Source organism: Pyxicephalus adspersus, chromosome 6, assembly GCF_032062135.1.
Source record: "Pyxicephalus adspersus chromosome 6, UCB_Pads_2.0, whole genome shotgun sequence".
NCBI lineage: Eukaryota > Metazoa > Chordata > Amphibia > Anura > Pyxicephalidae > Pyxicephalus > Pyxicephalus adspersus.
The window spans coordinates 98,554,643-98,573,734 of NC_092863.1; the positions used below are offsets into that span (position 1 = coordinate 98,554,643).

Genomic DNA, 19,092 nt, shown 5'->3' on the forward strand with positions numbered 1-19,092 from the left:
TGTTCAATAATAATAATAATAAAAAGGTCCAGGCAGGTGGCAGACAAGGCATCATTGGTGATTAGGTAAAGGTTATGGCAGGTGGTAGACAAGGCAGCATTGGTGATTAGATAATGGTCATGGCAGGTGGTAGACAAGGTTGCGTTGCCAGTCAGGCAGAAGGTCAGGGCCAGGTACAAGGTAGGTACACGCTACAGAGCGTCTGGCTGAGTCACGGCACCAGCCGCCATTACTGCTGAGGCTCTTCATGCCTGCGCTGTGTCAGTTTGTGACTGCCCATAGATTTGTGAGACCAGGAAGTGCACCCGGCTATTGTCAATGCTAAGCCTGACAGCTCCATGGAGAAGACACAAACACCATGTAACTGGATGGTTGAGTGCGCCGTGGGATTAGTAGTGTCTAGCACCCTAAGGGCACCCTCTGTATGATCCTAGCACCAGGCTTATCCTGGTGAAAGACCCTCACAGCCTGGTTGCACGGAAATTGCTGGAAGATTCCCAGGAAATCACTTTCAGGCGAAATCCCTTTCATTTGATGAGATATTTAAGGCGTCCAGCCAATGACCTGGAATCAACAATCGTCTCAACCTCAAACTCTTCATTGCCTTCAAGCAAAACCAGGGGAGATCAGCGGTCTCAGATTGAACACCTGGAATGCCGGGTAAATTAGCTTTTGTGAAAGTTTTTCACTGAGAAAAGAAGAGTAAAAACAACAAGGTTTTGTTTTCCTAAAGGAATGTATCAAGTGCCAAAAAATGGTATTACTGGAGTCCCGTAAATATCAGGACTAACAGTGTCCATATACGAGGGACACCATCTGGAGGGCTGTCACCCTTCATACCAACTGTTCCTGATCTTGAGAGTCCATGCCCCTTTTTACCTCCTAGCTGACCTGGATTTTCAGGGACTGTCCCTCTTCATACCTCTCAGGTATCCCCGATTTCGAGGGATTTTCTTCCCCAGTGTGTTTTGATGCAGACAGTAAGAGGAAGCCCTCCGATTTTTTTGTTGGGATCTAACAGCCTGTGAGATCAGAGGTTGATGGGGGAGGATCTGGTTTCTCCTAGTGTAGACACATTGTTGTCACTGTAATGCATTTTATTGTCTTTGAGTGTCACATGATCACTGATCTGATTGACCCTCCCACTGCCTGAGTTCAGTAATGCAGTGTGCAAGCACCTTTGACTAGTGTTGGTGTTCGAATTCAGGTTGTCCTTATAATCGACCTGAATATGGCTGTTTGAATTCTGATAGCCCTTACCTGAATAACACGGGATTCGACTTTGCAAATTCGTGTGCAAAAAATGTGTTAAAAAAGAGGCTTTAATGTTAAAGTAATTTATTGAATGTGTGTGATTTGTGTAACTACCTTTTATTTTTTTACAGGTTATCCCACAATGACAGGATGATTCCCACAGCTGCAGAGCCATGGGAATCCTTCTGTCAGTGTGAGATTCCGGGCACTAGAGGTTAAATGAGGACAAGTCTCCCCATTCATCCCCTCTAGTGCTCTGTGATTGGCTGACAGCTCAAGCATTATCAGGATTTTCCTTTCCCCGGCCAATCACAGAGCACTACAGGTGAATGAATGGGGAGACTCTACTGCCCGGGAATCCCGTGGGACTCCTGTGTTCCTGGATAGAGAATCTCTATCCAAAAACACATACTACAGTTACGCTAGGGGCTGTAAGAGCAACAGCTCCGCTCCCCTGATTGCTCCTACAGTTCTACACAGTCCCGAAAAATAACCTGAATTTTTCCCCTATTGACTTGATGATGATGATCGAATTCGACGTTCGATCACCCGAACAATATCGCCCTATTCAATCGAATAGCTATCGAATAGCGAGATATTCGACTAACACTACCTTTGACCCATACAGCAGATAATCTGTCCTCCACTTTTCTTCTATACAGTTATGTATGATAATGAATGGAAATAGGATGTGAGGGAGTGATAAGCATGTTTTATTTAGTAAAGAATCTTTTATTAATTAAAAAAAAGGAGCAAATAATAACTGAGGCTCTTGACTTATGGGTCGTTAACCAGTTGCCCTCTTATTATCCTTTTTACATAGTTCTTTTACATTAAACAATCCTCTAGGTGTATTTTTTGTCTATCAATAAAAGGTTTGGTAATATTTGAGATATTCAATTTTCATAATGTATTCTTATGGAAGGAGAGGTGAAGGTTTGAAGTGCTTAAAAGTTGAATGTGTGGATTGTCATAACCAATGTACAAGGCTGATCCTATCAGGAAATGTATGAGCCTCATCCTTCACATTGGCAACACTGATATGCAAAAGTCATCCTCACTTTGATTGAATCCTATTGACACAGAAAATATCTATATGGAATATACTGCTTTTGTCCTCACAGTGAATGTACGAGTCTCATCATCTCAGCAAATGTAAGACTCTTTATGGTGAATGTATGGCTTCTATAATGGTGAATATAATTTCCACATCTCGATTCTTCACATATCGATTCAGGTCAATCAATGGAAACACGAAGGCCTGGTTTCTGAGTTTTCAGATTTACCAACATTCTTCTGTCTTCATAGGGCACCTTATGATTAGAAAAGAGGCTGGAAGAAACGAAAGAAAAATGTGAGCAGGTAATAAAATATTTTCATAGTCGTCAGAAAGCAAGCAACATTGGACAACTCATTCTATCCCCATCTTGCAACCCTACCCTACCTGCCCCTTCTGCAGGATTTTAATTACAGAGATCTTATGGGCAACTGAACTGCAAGTAGTTGGTTACTAAAACTCCTACCTGCCCACACCTTTGCAATATGGCCCCCTAGACTTCAGTGGAACATGTCTTCAGTGTTTTCACTCCATATAATATATAAAAACACCATCTGATTGTCATTGTCTTTTTTTTTTGTTTGTTTCACATACCTTATTTCCTTCAGGTTGGGTGATTGAAGGATGAGATCTCGGAGGTAAGGGGTTGCGGCACTTGTAAGGTTCATTGTTCTTTAAGCAACCCAACACAAAAGTTACAGTTTTAGGGCTGGGACAATACATATATACTACTGGGGGTACTTGCAGTGGTTGACCTTTATATATGGTTAAGACTTATTCTCCAAAGCAAAGGAAAACATTCATTGTCTGCCTTTTATGTTCCACATACCTGATTTCCTTCAGGTTGGGTGATTGCAGGATGAGATCTCGGAGGTAAGGGGTTGCAGCACCCGTAAGGCTGTTATTGCTCAGCTCCAGATGTGTGAGGTTCTTATTGTTGCTCAAAAGTACCACTGATGGAAGATGTTCATCTTGTAGCAAAATATCTTGCAGCCTGTCCGAGTGGGAAGAAGAAGAAGAGTCACTTACAGCAAAAATTGGATTATTTGCTTTGGTTTTATTTTTGTATACATTAATTATCATTAATTTTTTCCTTTCCTTCCATTTTTCCTTTTCACCTTATCCCATTTCCTTTCTCCATGCCTTTTCTTAACCTTTCTTTCTTTTTCCTTCTTTGGTTGATTTCTTCCAGTCTTCCAGTCAATTTTTTTGACTTTTTCCTTTCTTCCCTTTATGCAATCCTACCTTATTTCTTATATGTTCCCTCCCTTTTATTATTCTTTTATTTCCTTCCACATTTCCCTCTTTCTTTCCTCCCTTTCTCCCTACCTTCCCTTACACTTTCTTTCCTATATCTTCAAGTGAATGTATAAAAAAGACAAAAGATATGAGAGGTCCTGGTTGTAGATTGGTGCACAGCCACAACCAAGCTACCTACACAATGGGGGTTCTAAATTTGTAAAGTTCAGTTCCCAATAACTGACACTAATCAACATTGATTGCTTAATGAATTTTCATTGTAGAATTTTGGGTCCAGTTGGGATTTAAAATTGTTCATATTGATCCTAGATCCTATTGATGCCTTGAAAGTCTGTTGGTTTCAATAATATTTTTATTATCACATTGGTGTTGTTTAATGTTGGCCTATTGGCACTCACATGTACTATATGTATCGGGCAGAAACTCCATTTTTAATATATTTCTTTAAAACCCAAATGCCATCTGAGTATTGCGTATACATTGTTCTCTGTTTAAGTATTCACTAGGGATGAAATTTTTCAATTCGACCTCACTGCGAATCGGGCCTTTCTTGCTTACAGAACATGTAAGCGAGAATGGCCTTGTGATTCACCACGAGGTCATGTCTTCACCGAACTCAGATGAACTCTCAATGGAGAAACTCCATTAAGAGTTCGCATTAAGACTCCATAAGTCCTTAAGTTCCCACGCTCCCCGGGCTGTACTTATCAACCCAGGGAGCGTGGGAACCTGCACTTCAATGGCATTCGCGAAATTGGTTCACCAAAATTTTGCGGACCCATTCGGAAGTTCGGGGAAATTTTCACAAGAGTGTCAGAGACATTCTCACTTATCCCTAGTATTCACCAAACGCTTGGTGATTCTGCATCAGGGAAAAAAAGGAGGTATTAAAATGGATTTAACAATTTTCTTTACATTTATTAAAACAATTGGGCTTTATAAATACAAGCTAATAAACACCTACATAGGACATAGAATAGAAATATGAGAATTGGATCTTGGTACCATTAACTCTGATTCTTCAGCTCTGTATAGAGATGTTATACTCACATCAATTGTTCTACTGTGCAGTTTGGATTGGACAAAGCCTCCATCAAGTCACCAAAATGAGGACCAATCAGATAATTCCATGATAAGTAGAGTAATTTCAGAGATCGGTTATTTCGTATTCCTGATGCCAAGGCAGAGCAAGAACTGTCCGTCAGATGTGTGTTATTCAAACTGGAAAACAATCAGAATGTTAAAGCATGGGGCTGATCATTCAGTGAACATCTACAACCTTTAGGCTTACATTCATTCTACTCACAACAATTCCTCCAATTTACAGTTTGGACTGGACAGTGCTGTCATCAGGTCGCCAAAGTGGGGCCCCTCCAGTTTGTTGTAAGACAATATAAGTGTTCTGAGGGTCTGGTTATCAGTGATTGCAGGTCCTAAATACGAGCATGCACGGTCTGTTAGTCCAATATCTGACAACCTGCAGGAAAGGAATATAAAATGAATCCAATTAACAATAAGACAGTTTAATGTTTCATATATTTGTTCTTTTGAGTGCAGATTTATGTATTTTTCAACCTTCCTTTTTTTAGTTTTAGTTAGTGTAGGAAAGGATTAGCCCTCTAGGTGGGATTTTCCCCTTCGTATCCTGTCCTGTACTGGAAAGGAAGGGAGAAAAATCTGTAACAAGTACACACACAGAGATATTAACTAACATTAGTTTTAATGTTTCTTAGGCTGCTTTTGGACTTGCACTACCAATCATACCTAACATCAACTGTGTGGAAAGTGTTTGCATGCAGTTGCATATGTGTTGTGATTGTGGCATAGTTCCTGGAAGTAACATGTTGCTTCTGGCCGTATGGTTGCTTTTATTCAACTGGAAGAAGAACTTCACTGCCACTGCAAACACAAGGGCACTGCATGCAAATTTGTATAACAAATACAAATGGTAAATCTATTCAATCTAAAAGGAGTTACAATGTGAAAGAATAATTAAGTTAGTATTTCATCATATAATAGTAATAAATAGTCTAAATCTTGGCTTTATTTTTTTTCTCAAGCTGCAATACTGACTTTTAAGCCAGAGCTAACATCTCAATCCCACACCCCAAAAATTCCTCTTCTCCTGTGTAGCATATAACCTGGGGGACCTTTGGAAGTAGGGAAACCTTTCTGGGTATGGAGTAAATCTGAAATCTGTAGTTGGGCTTCAAACAAATTACATATTTTTTAATATTTGTTTAACCACCTGAGCGATAAGCCCGACCTTGGTACGGGCTTCAAAAAGTTTCAATTATCGATAAACCCGAACTTTTCTCACTGTATGAAAATACAGTGAGAAAAGTTCGGGTTTATCGATCACTTACCTGGTCCCGCAGCGATCATCCATCGTCGTGTTCCAGCGTCGTCCTCCAGCGTCGGGTGTCCTCTCCGGGAAGAAGAAGCCGGCCGGCTTCTTCTCCCTCCGTAGCGCGTACGTCGGCGCGTACGATGACGTCGGCGCGTGTGCGGGAAATTCAAACTGAAACTCATTCAAACACATTTTGTATTGGATTGAATACAAACTCCTGTATCCAATCCAATTCAAAATAATTCAAAATAAATACAAAGTATGTAATTGGTAAATTCAAACTCTCATTTTGTATTGGATTGGATACAGGAGTTTGTATTCAATCCAATACAAAATGAGAGTTTGAATTTTGTTCTCATTTTGTATTGGATTGAATACAAAGTCCTGTATCGAATCCAATACAAAATAATAGAAAATATATTTATGTGGTTTTGTCTATAGGTATGTGACGGACACTAGGGAGGTGTTTTAGAAAAATATATTACTATACAGTATACCGAATTATCGCATTTTCAGTATTTTTCATTTATTTATTTATTCTTGTTTAAGCTGATTTTTTGTGTCTTTTATTTAATTTTATTAAAAGTAATTTTTTTTTACATGATTGTGTGTTTCAAACATTTTTTATATTCATGATATCTACTAGAACCCTGTTCGGACATATTTCTGTAAGTTACAGGTCTACAATTTAAAAAAAAAAATTTCATGAAAAACTAACGCTTTTGGAACAGAAATCTAGACCTCAGTGTAACGCCCAGGTGGTTAAGAGCATTATAAATATATAAATAAATAAAGACATATATATATGTAAATCAGCTCACAGCAGATTCTGTATCTTGCATTTGGGATGTTTTAATGCTGAACCCACCAACATCATTCCGTCATCTCCAATGTTATTGGCGACAAGGCTGTAGGGAGTGAAAAAATACATTTTGCATTTCAATAACCTTCAATATTGAAAGATTGATTAAAGACTGCATATATGAAAAAAAGAAAACATTTACATGAAAAAAAGCAGGTGTTAGGAAACGCTTATCGGGCCGACTATTCCATGTTGCGCCACCGCAGTATCCCACACGGCCTATTTTGCCCAGCAATGTCACTTGCAGCAGCAAAGTGTATAGAGAAAAAACAGCAGCCCCTGCTTCCCTTTAGCCGTGCAGCCTGATGTATTTTTTGGCATCCCCAGCATCCACTGTTAGGCTGTGCACAGCTGAATGAGATTCTAGAGGCTGATCAGTTCCTGCACTGCCATTGGCTGCTGGGACTTTATAGCCTCTCTGCTTCCAGTTACCAGTGCCTGTTGTAGCATTTAGCTGGGCTAATCTGTGCTGGAGTGTGTTTTGTTCTGATTTACTGTTGCTGACTTTGCCTGTTTCTAAGCCTGAAAGTTTATGCTGCCTGGACCAAAATATTGCCTGCAACCCTTTTTGTTTTACCCCTGTGCACTTCATCTGGTGGATGGATTATCTGTTATAATCTCCGGGTCTAAATTCTGGACTAGTCTATTGGAACCTTGGTACTTCTATCTGTGGGCTCCTGGTCTGCTGCCAGCCCATCTCCTGACATGCAACTGGGGGCAACTGAGTGCTTGGAGGCACAACCGGGCTCCCGAGGCTGAGAGGGAGCTTACTAAAGGTGAAGACTGCTGTGTAGATTGGTGGACTGGTGCTTGGGGAATACTGGTGCTGACCAGGGCCTTACATCAGATAACAATATAATCTTTGCCCATGCATCAATAGTAAAATAATAAGTCTTGAGACAGGGAAAATATCAATAACCCAGATATAATGAGATCTCTGCAATTACAGCCCAAACCAATTCTTCTGTATTTCTGCTCCCTGGTAAATGTTTCTCACAACAAGATCTATGATAACGGGTACAAAACAGCCTCAGGATGAACACCAGGGCATAAAATAATAAGGATATATGAATTTAAATTTTACTCCAAGTAATGAACCGTGTGTAGAGCAGGTGCAAATTTTCTGATATCCTCAATCCGAAGCTTACACCCATTTAAATGAAATTCTTCTGTTTCTCCACAAGACTGTAGTATAAAAGTCAGCACAGAGCAGTCCAGAGGGGTCAGGTGGACACCACCCAAGTCAAACTTTCTAAATGTTCCAAGACATTCTAAAACTAAATCCTTATTTTGTATTTCAAAAAAATTGAAAAATACATTCAAGTGCTTTTCTTTTTCCAAGGTTTGAAATTCTGTAATGTATTCATTAAGCCAGGGAAGGACTTCCTGGGCAGCATCAGAAGACAAGTCACCCAAATAAGGCTCTAAAATGGTCCTGGTGGTGTTATCAGAGAGGCCACAAAGAAACGAGATAAAAAGATCTCCACGGTTATTTTTATAGGATTTGGCTTTTTCAAGTGAACTTTGTAAGTTTTCAGGAGAATAATCTATATAATAGACAACGGCAGCTAAAAACTCTTGGGTGATGGGATGTAGAAAGGAGAAAGATGGCTCAGGGGAGCTTGTGGATTCCTTCATCAAAGTTGGCAAAAGTTTTGAGGTCATGTCCACGTCAAATTGTGCCAGGGTCTGTTTATCAAATTTGGTAATGTGGTTCATAACTCCATGTTCTGCCATCCACCCAACAGATGTCAACAGACTACGAGTGCTAATTTTATCCAGACTGGTATTGGACAGAACACGGGCTATGAAAGCTGCAAAGAGTTGTGTCAGAGTCTTGGGTGGTGATGACATAATTTGGTGATCATTGGTTGGTTGGTCTTTGAAGAACATTGATAGCACGGTGCAGATGATCCAGCAGTATGATGGGTTGTAACAGAATGTGTACAGCACACCGTTCTCTTTCAAAAAGCTGAAAACCTGGTCTGATAGTCCTTTGTTCATGAAGAATCTTTCAATGTAAAGCTGCCTTTCCTTCGGAAGGAATCCAACAATCGCCAGTACTCTCTGGAAATCACTGATATCTGTTCCCGCTAATTTGTCAGGTTGGCTGGTGAATAGCAAAGAGCAGCCCTTGAGTAGAGATTGTCTAACCAAACCAACCACAACTGCCCCAACATCTCCTACTTGTTTTATATCATGGCATATCTGGGATGATTTGAAATTTATTTCATGAACACTTTCATCCAGCCCATCAAAGATGAAGAGTAGTCTTTCTGGATTCTGTAAAATGTTCCCAAGTTGATCCTCTAGATATGGATATTCCTGAAGAATCATTGACTCTAAACTCATATTTTCTAGCTTGTTGAGATCTTGGAATTTTAGGAAGAAAATGAAAGAAAATCTCTGATAGAATTTGCCATTTGCCCAGTCACAAACCAGCTTTTGCAATAGCGTTGTTTTCCCTATTCCTGGCACACCAGTCACCATCACGGCATGTGGTGTACACTTTCTCATATGGCACCAACTGAACAGCCTGTTGAGAGGAACAGTTTCCAGCTCATTTCGTAAGTATTCTTCATGTTTTCTTGCTGTCTCTATAAGCTTGTGTTCAGATGGTCGATTGAAAGGACGGACATAGGATGCAATCATATCCATGTAGCGATTAGAAACATAAAATTCATTTTTTCCTGTAGACCCTGAGGGTCTTGGTATATTTTTTTCCAACAGATGTTGTCTGTGATGTTTCTGTATTTCTGCCAAATGGAATAAACAGAAGTGAATAGCAATAAAATTAAAAAAGAATTAAAAGAAAAACATTTTGATAGGGACATCAATCTGTTTGCATAAGTTTTTCACTCCTGCCAGACCAACCTATCACCTGTTTTGGGCCAGCTTGTAATAGGCCCTAGGCAGGCCACAAACAGCATGAGACGAGTTAGACATCAGACCAAGGTCCTGAATCAGCCACTGGCCTCATTAAAGTACCTGGATATTCTTACAGCGAGGATCTACATGTCATAATGTTTCTACCCACCTGGGAATATCATTACCTGCCCTTCTGTACAATCTGTTGGTGATGCTCAGTGACAGTCAGCAGCTACTCTGCCTTCTGGTGCTTCATTTCGAGTGAGTGTGCGTAACCTCTGTAGTGTCTGTTAGCATTATGTTACCCACTATTCAGAGTAGGGCACACCCCAGCAAAGGGGATCTGTGCACTCTTGAGTTTGGAGCCTTGCAATCATCTGTAGCCCTCCAGCAAGTAGCTATCTTGTTTCTGCCTGCTATGTCTGAGCACCAGGAGCTGGGAGCTACAGCTGTCGACCACCCTCACCCACTGATTGACCTACCACTCTGCAATCCTTGGCCAGCCTGTCAATTACGTCCAGGATTTGGTCAGGCTCAGGCCAGATGCTCAATGCCCATTATAGTGGTCAGTTCCCATCTTGCTGTGGGTGTGTTAAAATTTGATACTCTTTGCCAACCCTTGCTTCTTCTTACCCTCGAAGTGTTTGCCGTCTAGATTGACTTCTACAGTATTCTGACCTTGAAATTTCCTCACCCCTTGAATACCTTGCCTGGCTTGTCATTTTTTCATTCAGGACTTCAGCTCTGTTTTCTGACTTGTTTTTGCCTAATGTTTTGGACAGAGGTTAAAGCCTTCACCACCACTGTGGTTCTGTTTGCCAGGCGGGTTTACTCGTCATTAGACAATCCTTGTTCCCCCAGAGACCTAAAGTCTTAGTAGAAATAGGTTCAGGGAGCAACTGTGCTGAGATGGTGCAAATAGCCTAACTAGTGGGGGCATCACTATAGGTGAAGACTGTGAACATGGGATATGGGAGTCCTTACATTGAGTGATCCTGCCTATGAAACTGTTGTTTTACCTTTCAGCTCTGAAGTCAGAGGATGTTCATTTATTTCCAGAAAAATCTGTTGCATCAGACCGTCCCCTAAACAAATGGAAATCAGAAAATGAGACATTGGTGATCATCACTTGTTACTGACAACAGTTTTGCAGCTAAACCTACAACGTCACCATAGCAGGTGATGGAATCAGATCATAAAATGTTCTGATTATCTTCCCTGCATGGATTTTGGGAAGTCAAACTAGAACCTTAACCTTTGCAGCAAGGCTTGGACTTTCTAATAGTTAATATTATTACACAGTATTTTTTTAGCGCCATCATATTACACAGCTCTGTACAAAGTCCATAGTTGTGTCACTAACTGTCCCTCAAAGGAGCTCACAATCTAATGTCCCTAACATAGTCATATGTCATTAATGTAGTCCAAGGTCAATTTTTTGGGGGAAGCCAATGACCTCACTGCATGATTTTGGGATGTGGGAGGAAACCGTCATTAATGTAGTCTAAGGTCAATTTTTTGGGGGAAGCCAATAACCTCACTGCATGATTTTGGGATGTCGGAGGAAACCCACACAGACACGGGGAGAACCTGCAAACTCCATGCAGATAGTGTCCTGGCCGAGATTCAAATCTGAGACCCAGCGCTGCAAAGGCCGGAGTGCTAACTCCTGAGCCACCATGCTGCCCAAATGTTATTAGAGAAGAGAAGAAAAGAGAAGAGAAAAATGAATTGGATAATTGGATCTGGCAGCTTTCAAGCATGTTTTTTGTATACAACCTAGTTTGAACTGTTTATCTATGTTTCACATGGTTTAAAACGTAGCTGTATTGTTTTCCTTCACAGCTTAATTGCTTTTTAGACACAGGTTTTTAAGCTTCACAAGCTTTTGTAAAGTAATTGTGACTTTTTTATTGTGAAATATTAGATAGCCAACATGGGAGGATAGAGAGACCATCACCACCTCCGTTACATTGCTTTAAAATATGATATATGTGCTTTTATCCAAGGCATTTTGGTGACTGGGAGGTTAGAACTCTTGACATTCCAACATTAGGTCCCAGCACTATATAAATACTAGTTAATGATAATAATAATAACATTTGTCTATAAAAACACATATTCAATATGCAGGATTACACATTGTAGTTACCCAGTTTATCCACTTCCCTTAGCTGTGTGTATAAATTATCAGATGAACAATGTAATTGATGGTCGTAGATGGCATCCCAGAATCCTATGACAGCCTCTTTTCCAGCATCCAGAAGATTTCCTACCAGCTTTTCAGAGAACTCAAAGGGTTCCAGGTCTTTCTCCATTTGAAGATATAACTAGAATACAATGTTACTGAGTTTTAGGAAAATCATAACACAAGCAAAAGTGAAGTTGGTGAACTTTGTGAAATTGGTGTGATATTCCTAAAGGAAAAGTGCAACTAAAGGGAGTGTGTGTTGGTTTTATACATGTTTTCCTTCTTTGTAACAGTAAAGCTTAACGGTCATGGCCATTCACCTCAGCCAGCAATCATATGATGTGTGTATGACGCATGTTTGCCCATCACCAGTCAAAACTGAAAACAAGGTTGTACATTTTATCCCCCTTACCCTACTCTCCTAGTCTGATTTCCAGCATCAGTTTCTGTAAAAGTCTGCACATTTTTCTAGTTACCTCCTTATCGAGGATATTCCGAGAGGACAGGAACTCCAGCAGGTGGTCTACATGTATGGACTTCACAATGTAGATCAGTTCATGTTTAAAGTACTCATAGATTAGTTTAATTTCTTTGAAGTCAAGGTCAGACAGCAGCTCATGGATCTTTTCACCGTCCTCTATAACAAGCACAGAATACATTTTTTTTTCACTTCTATAAACGAAGCACCGACTAGCATAAATCAGACAATTTCATTAGGGTTAAAGCCAGAGTTATCATGGAACACATTGGGTCTGATTTAATAAAGTTCTCCAAGATTGGAGAAGATAGACTATCATGGGAGAACATGGGTGATCCAGCAAACCTTGAATGGATCCTCTCCAGTAATGGAGAGTTGTAATAAATCAGACCCTTTATCTCAGAAAACTGAATAACTACAATCTCAACTTGTAATTCTGTAGGGAAGCTTCAGAATACAGAAGTTTTTTTGTATATGATAATGACTTACCACCACTATATTTTGAAGGCGTCTGACCCATCTTCTCTTGCAGATCAAACCATTAACCACAAACTCAACCTAAAAAAACAAAAATATGTACAAAGTATAATATATGTAGCAAAGGTCTAGTATGAAGTTGTTTTTTTCTTGAGGTGGGGGTCATTCTGCAGAGGGAACAAGTTCTTTAGGCAGAGATAATACTTTGTGTTTCTTGGTGTTGTGATGATTTTGGTAGAAAGTGGAATGTGATCAATGTCAGTGAATCCTGACCTAGGCTCTCTAAGGACTTTGGAATTAGGACAACAGGAAAGGTATTGCTACTACCTGAGCACTTTAAAATGTCAAAAAGAATTTTCCCCCTAGGCCTTAATAATTTTACCATCATTTTGTATGTATACAGTATGTAGACTTTTTGTTTTTTATACAGTTAAATAGTTTTTTTTATAGTTAAATACAAATTTGAATATTTTACAAATTCTTAAAGTCTAATCCTAGGTGTGCACTCATGGTGGTGGGAGCTCTATAATTTTTGTGTTGTATTACCTGAATGCATACATTTTTCCCATTAAAATGAAACTAAAATTTTACTAAAAGTTCACTGAATGAACTACTGTGTGCATGCAGCAAAAGTACGTCATTCCAGACCAATCAAGATAGCCGAAGATCGTAATCAGGAAGAGGAGACGAAAGAGGATGGCAGTACCTGTGCGCAAAAACAGGGACAGGTGAGTGTATCAGACAGGTAAGGTTATTTTGTTGCAGAAGGGACATAACTTGGTCAGAATGGGACCCATGTCACACTGGTTCTTTCCAGTTTAATAGGACGCCATTGAACTAGGGCCTCCAAGCAACATCGGTGCTTTGGAGGTCAACTGCACATGCAAGTTAATTGTGTGCATTCCTGAATAATTTTGGGTCCAGAAGACCTGATTTGGGCCATAATCTGCACAAAAATGCACTTTCTGATATCACTATCATATCCACGGGACACGCTAAAACAGCAAACAAGATACAGGGACAATACAATAAAAATTGACAGTAAAATACACTTCATACAGACCAAAGTCACTGTGGCAAAGACAATATTGGGGCAAAAGTAAGAGGTATCCTAGCCTCAAGTACATCTAAAGTTAAACAGCCTGCTTTGCCTATGATTTTTCCACTGGACAAGGAGCAATATGGCAGTCAAGATAGCAGAATGGCATTGAAGTGCAATAACACAACATGTGGTGCAGTAACTTGTGCAATGCTGCACCACAAAGATATAAATGGAGCCTATTAGCAAACCACGTGTTACATATACAGTATACCTCTATATAGTTATTCTGGACTGCAACTCCAATTGTATCTCTTTCACCTATTTATTGTTTGAATATTTATTAGTCATTATTTGAATGACCCAAGGTTTGTATTGCTTCCTTTACACACTGCCATGGCACAGCGCCCCCAGATAGCGAAGAGTTTGGGTTACCTGTAAAGTCTTTCCGCTTCTGAAATCTTGTATTATGGCACGCTTAGTGGATTACTTACATATACTCTCCTGCTACTTCCTGGCTGGACTCTGATCGATCACCACACCCAACACTTCATCTTCACTGTTGAGGCTAAAATAGTATTGTGAAAGTGCCCCTGCCCTTAAGGGCAGCCTCCCGATGATCCTAGAACCAGGCTTATCTGAATAAGCAAAATGAAAAGCTCTCACTAACCTGGTTGCATGGAAATTGCTAGATGGTTTCCAGGAATTCTTTTCTAGGCCAAATCCCTTTTATTTGATAAGGTATTGAAGGCAGACAGTCAATCTTCATTGCATTCAACCAAGACCAGGGAAGGCGGAGAGGAAGATCTGCGGTTTCAGACTAGACACATGGAATGTGGGGGAATTTTCTGGAATTGTAAGGAATAAGATGGACACCCCCCCCCCCCCCAGTTGATAATCTTCAAATCAGAAAAAGGCCAAAAAAATGTTGTCCCCAGTTTCTTTAATGTACAGTGAAGTCTTAGGCTTGGGATGGAAAGCCATACCAAGTCAACTGGCTTAAATTCAGAACAGGATTGCCTAAGCGTGGGCCAGACAGGACCTAATTTGTTTCAGGTTTTTCAATGATAAATAAACACTCAATTCTGTACACCAAGAACAAAGGAGTGTACAGGGGAAACATAGGGTGCAATCCATAGTTTGTAAAAAAACAGGGACAGGGAGGTAGCCAAGTGTGTGGCATATACTGTGTTATAGGCAAATTCTGTTGGTTAGTCTGGTTAGTTCTATCTGTCTGGCCATTGCTCTTGGGATGATACTTAGAAGAAAATTAACACCGTATCTGAAGCTTCTTGCAGAGTTCTTGCCTAAATTTAGAGGTAAACTATACCCCTCTATCTGATAGAACACCGTCTGAAATTCCAAGTCCAACTATTTCTTTCTAAAATACCTGCTCTAGCAGGATGAAATGGCCCATCTTAGTAAGTCTGTCGACCACTACAAATATTGAGTTATAGACCCCCCAAAGGGGGAAGGTTAATGTTATAGTCCATTGACAACATGCTCCAGGCCCAGGTCAGCATTGGCAAAGGCCTAAGTAACCCTCATGGTCTAAAACACTTGGAGTGGACACAGGTGAAACATGAAGAAACAAATGCCCTGCAATATTTAGAAAGTTCAGGACACCAAAAGGTTCACTGTAAAAGGTCAAGAATTTTAGAGACTCCAATCTGACCCACCTGCTTGTCATGACAGGACTTGAGTACAGAGAGTTGGAGTGCCTCAGTAACAAAAATATTTCCTTAATGGGTCCTCAGATCTCCTTTGGAGGTCAAGATTGGAGTTGGGTGGGTGAGTACAAAGGCCTTTTTGATTTTGCCTATGAGGTCAGACTAAACAGTTAGAAAGTTCTTCGTAGCCAGATTAGTATTGGGAAAAACGGAGGGCATTTGGCCTTCAGAGAACATATGGAATAAGGTATGGTATTTAGTAGCTTTAGTATTTTTGGCTCCAGGACAGTGTTGTGGAAATCAAAGTGAGAGAAAAACTCCTAGCCCTCCTCAGATGCTCTAAATTCTTGTGATCCATTAAAATGACGATTGGATGTACCTCTCCCTCTAGAAAATATTGCTACTCCTCTAAAGACAAATTTATTGGCAAATAATTCCCGATCACCATTGTCATAGATCCTCTCCACAGTTCTAAACTTTTGAGAGAAGAATTTGAAGAAGACTTGATATATTAAAATATAGGACCCCAGGCAATGCGACAAGAACACACCGACTGCAGATTTAAAGACGTTCAATTCCAAAATTAAGGGTAGAGACGGGTCTAGATCCTTTAGGATGGGCACAGATGTGAGTAGAGATTTCAACTGGATAAGGTTTGACTTGGCTTCAGAAGTCCAAGAAAAGGGAACGTGCAGGCTTGTATGTCTTGTGAGGAGGGCCACTATGGCGCAAAAGTCTTTGATGAATTTATAGTAGAAGTTGGCAAAACCCAAAAATCGTTGGATGCCTTTTCAGTTATTAGAAGCTAGCCAATTTAACACCATAGATATCTTTTCTGGATCCATGGCTATCCCCTATGTGGTTATGATCAGACTTGGAAATCGGATAATGTTCATTTCAAAATTCACATTTTCAATGCTTGGTGTATAACCTATGGAATCTGAGGTGGCTCAGAACCTTCCTGATGTTGACTTGATGCTCCTTTAAAGATGATGAAAAGGTAAAGATACTGTCAAGATAACACAAGGAACACTTCAAGGAAATCTCGGAAGGTATCCTTTGCGAAGTGTTTAAAAGTAGCAGGGGTATTACAGAGACCAAAGAGCATAACCACATACTCAATGTGGCCAAAACAAGTGTGGAATGTTGTGTTCCGTTCATCTTCTTCCAGGATTCTTATAAAATTGCAGTCCTCGTGTATGTCAAACTTACTGAAAACCTTGGCAGACAGACTACAGATGGTAGTCAACACAGGAACAAAGATCTTTGCAGAAGTTCTGGAATGAGTGAAGTGGATAATGGTTCTTGACTGTGATCTTATTAGGTTCCTAGTAGTCAACACAAGAACGAAGACCAAACACAAAAATATGCCTACCCAAGCTGGCGACATGGAGCACCAGTTGAACCCCTTTTTCATATTCAGAGTAGTAAGCTCAGGTTCATAAAGTGGGTAAATAGGGCCAAAAAAATTTCAGCCCCAGACAAGAGTTAATTCAGGCATTGGTAAATGCAGTGGGGAGCAAGTTTGTCACCCCCCTCTACTCGAAGACGTCCAGGTTGTCTTGGTAGACAGATGAGATGGAACCTTTTTTTCTCTATGTCCAAACAAAGGAATTACTGGGCTTATGAAGGCAGAACTGTTGACAATAATCAGAGGTAAATGATACCTCACTGGTCAACAAATTACCATATGGATTATGGGCCTGCAACCATAGTATGCCCAAAATGACAGAAAAGTCAGTGGAGTGGAGAGTGTAGAATATCAAAACTTAAAGATTCTTGATGGCCAGGGTAGACAGTGTTAAGAGGAGGACCAGGGTTTCCAGGGCCACCAATTCAGATATGGTTGTGGCAGCACAGTTGGTCATAGCTTAGCCACTGGCCTTTGCTTCACTAGGTCCTAGGATTGAATCCTGGCCAGGGTACTATCGGCATGGAGTTTACATGTTCTCCCCCTGTTTGCATGGATTATCCACAGGTACTCTGGTTTCTCTCCACATTCCAAAAACATGGTACATGGGACATTGCTTTCCCAGTGAGACAGCGAGGGTCTTGGCAGTCATAGCTGCTTTGGTTCTAGGGCATCCGTGGTAACCAGAGAGAGATAATGGTACCCACTTTTCAATGTGCTGTTGCGAATGTTCTAGGTTACAAGTAAGAATATAGTAGACAGGTATAAGGGGGTGATAGGTGAGTAATCCCAATCTGGTAATAAGGGCAGGGGGAAGACATGACAGCGTTAATGATCAGAAAGAAGGTCAGGAAAAGTTACAAGCTAAGCACATGCTAGACAGAACTCTTTATATTTTGAACACCCGACCTTGCAGTACCACAATACTGGAATTAGTTTCCTAGCTGTAGGTTATTTGTTTTCTTTGTGTTAGTAAGAGTTATCGCAATGAATCCAATTTGCTCCCGAAGCCCACCATAATTTTGTTTGCAGAGGGATGGGCTTCCACCTGGACTGTCCCAAGCAATGAGGTGATTGAAGTGGGTGCATCACATTGTGCTGTTTTTGCTGTGTTTGCTGCGATGCTACTGAATAGGTTGGTGCCATACTAATAATGTCTCCTCTGTGTGTGGAGCAATAAACCAGCAGATACTTCCATGCCAGCAGCTGTAAGGGTAGAATTCTGCTGTCACCTTTGTACGTAGTCTCCAGCAAGTCTGTCCATTACATGAGAGGGAAACATGACAACAATAACAGCAGAACAGTGTCATAACAGGACGCTGCTTGCCACACTGGGACTTGTAGTGCCCCCATAGCAGTCCCCTGGCTTGCTAAATATATAATAAGAAGAGTTCTATTATTATTGTTTATATAATGTCCAGCATATCTCTGCATACTATTTCTTCATTAATCTTACTCAAGTCATACAACAGACTTGTACAACGCTGCATAATATGTTGGCGCTTTATAAATACAGTTTAATATTTGAATAATATACCAGCCTTGTCTCTGCAGCCAGCAATACACAGGACATTGATTTACCTAAGTGTAATAACAGAGGCAGCTCACCATTCACTCCCTGCAGCTTACTTCCGGATAAGAACAACCCAACCCCACACCAGAGGGAAGTCCCAGGATAAACACTGAAAGAGTCACTGACAAACACACAGCCATATATAATATTTTATTTATTTCTTCCTTCTGTAACACATACAGACACATTATAACTGCAGTCAGCTGGTTGTACGATGGGATGGAAATGTTACGTGTCATCTGATAAATATTAGAAAGGAAAGTCGGAGTTATAAAACCCATACACGTCAGTGAGAAACACATTCCAATCTCATGCTGCCTTTGGTGGGAAAAAAAACATTTCTGCCAATACAGATTAGCGATTGTAAAAGTTTTAAGCTACGTACACACGTCAAATTTTTCTCGCCCGATAATCGGCTCAGGGTGGATATCAGGCAAGAATCTGGCGTGTGTACAGCCTGCATCGTTCATCGTCTGTGAATCCATCCTGGCGGATCCACAGACGATGAACGACTAGCGATCCTAATGCAAGGGAAAGGGGAGAGTGCACAGCAGAGTGCCGCTCCGTCACTCTCCCCCTCCCCTCTGCATAAAGCAGAACAG

General features: G+C 40.5%; 1 protein-coding gene across 5 annotated transcripts; it reads right to left on the reverse strand.

Moving 5' to 3' along the window:
- Positions 1–1,946: 1,946 nt before the first annotated feature.
- LOC140334371 (NACHT, LRR and PYD domains-containing protein 3-like) lies at positions 1,947–18,553 on the reverse strand. 5 transcript variants are annotated; one of them, XM_072416714.1, is made up of 11 exons: positions 18,526–18,553; positions 12,810–12,878; positions 12,319–12,479; positions 11,804–11,981; positions 10,671–10,736; positions 7,868–9,539; positions 6,743–6,829; positions 4,878–5,048; positions 4,622–4,792; positions 3,141–3,305; positions 1,947–2,586 (listed from the first exon to the last, which is right to left on the reverse strand). In XM_072416714.1, the coding sequence occupies exons 2-11, from the start codon at positions 12,838–12,840 to the stop codon at positions 2,493–2,495; spliced, it is 2,796 nt and encodes a 931-aa protein (XP_072272815.1). In that variant the 5' UTR covers positions 12,841–12,878; positions 18,526–18,553; the 3' UTR covers positions 1,947–2,492. The 5 variants fall into 5 exon arrangements, with proteins under 5 accessions (XP_072272815.1, XP_072272813.1, XP_072272816.1 ...); XM_072416712.1 differs by having other exon boundaries at positions 12,810–14,656; positions 18,526–18,538; XM_072416715.1 differs by lacking the exon at positions 18,526–18,553 and adding an exon at positions 18,499–18,523.
- Positions 18,554–19,092: the final 539 nt, after the last annotated feature.

What these genes read in the sequence shown, in the direction of transcription:
- LOC140334371 (XM_072416714.1), bottom strand. Translation starts at nt 12,840, where the DNA reads ATGGGTCAGACGCCTTCAAAATATAGTGGTG. An exon ending in TGCAAGATACAGAATCTGCT is followed by an intron (nt 5,049 to 6,742) that starts GTGAGCTGATTT and finishes CCTTTCCTGCAG; the next exon opens with GTTGTCAGATATTGGACTAA. An exon ending in TGCACAGTAGAACAATTGAT is followed by an intron (nt 3,306 to 4,621) that starts GTGAGTATAACA and finishes CCACTCGGACAG; the next exon opens with GCTGCAAGATATTTTGCTAC.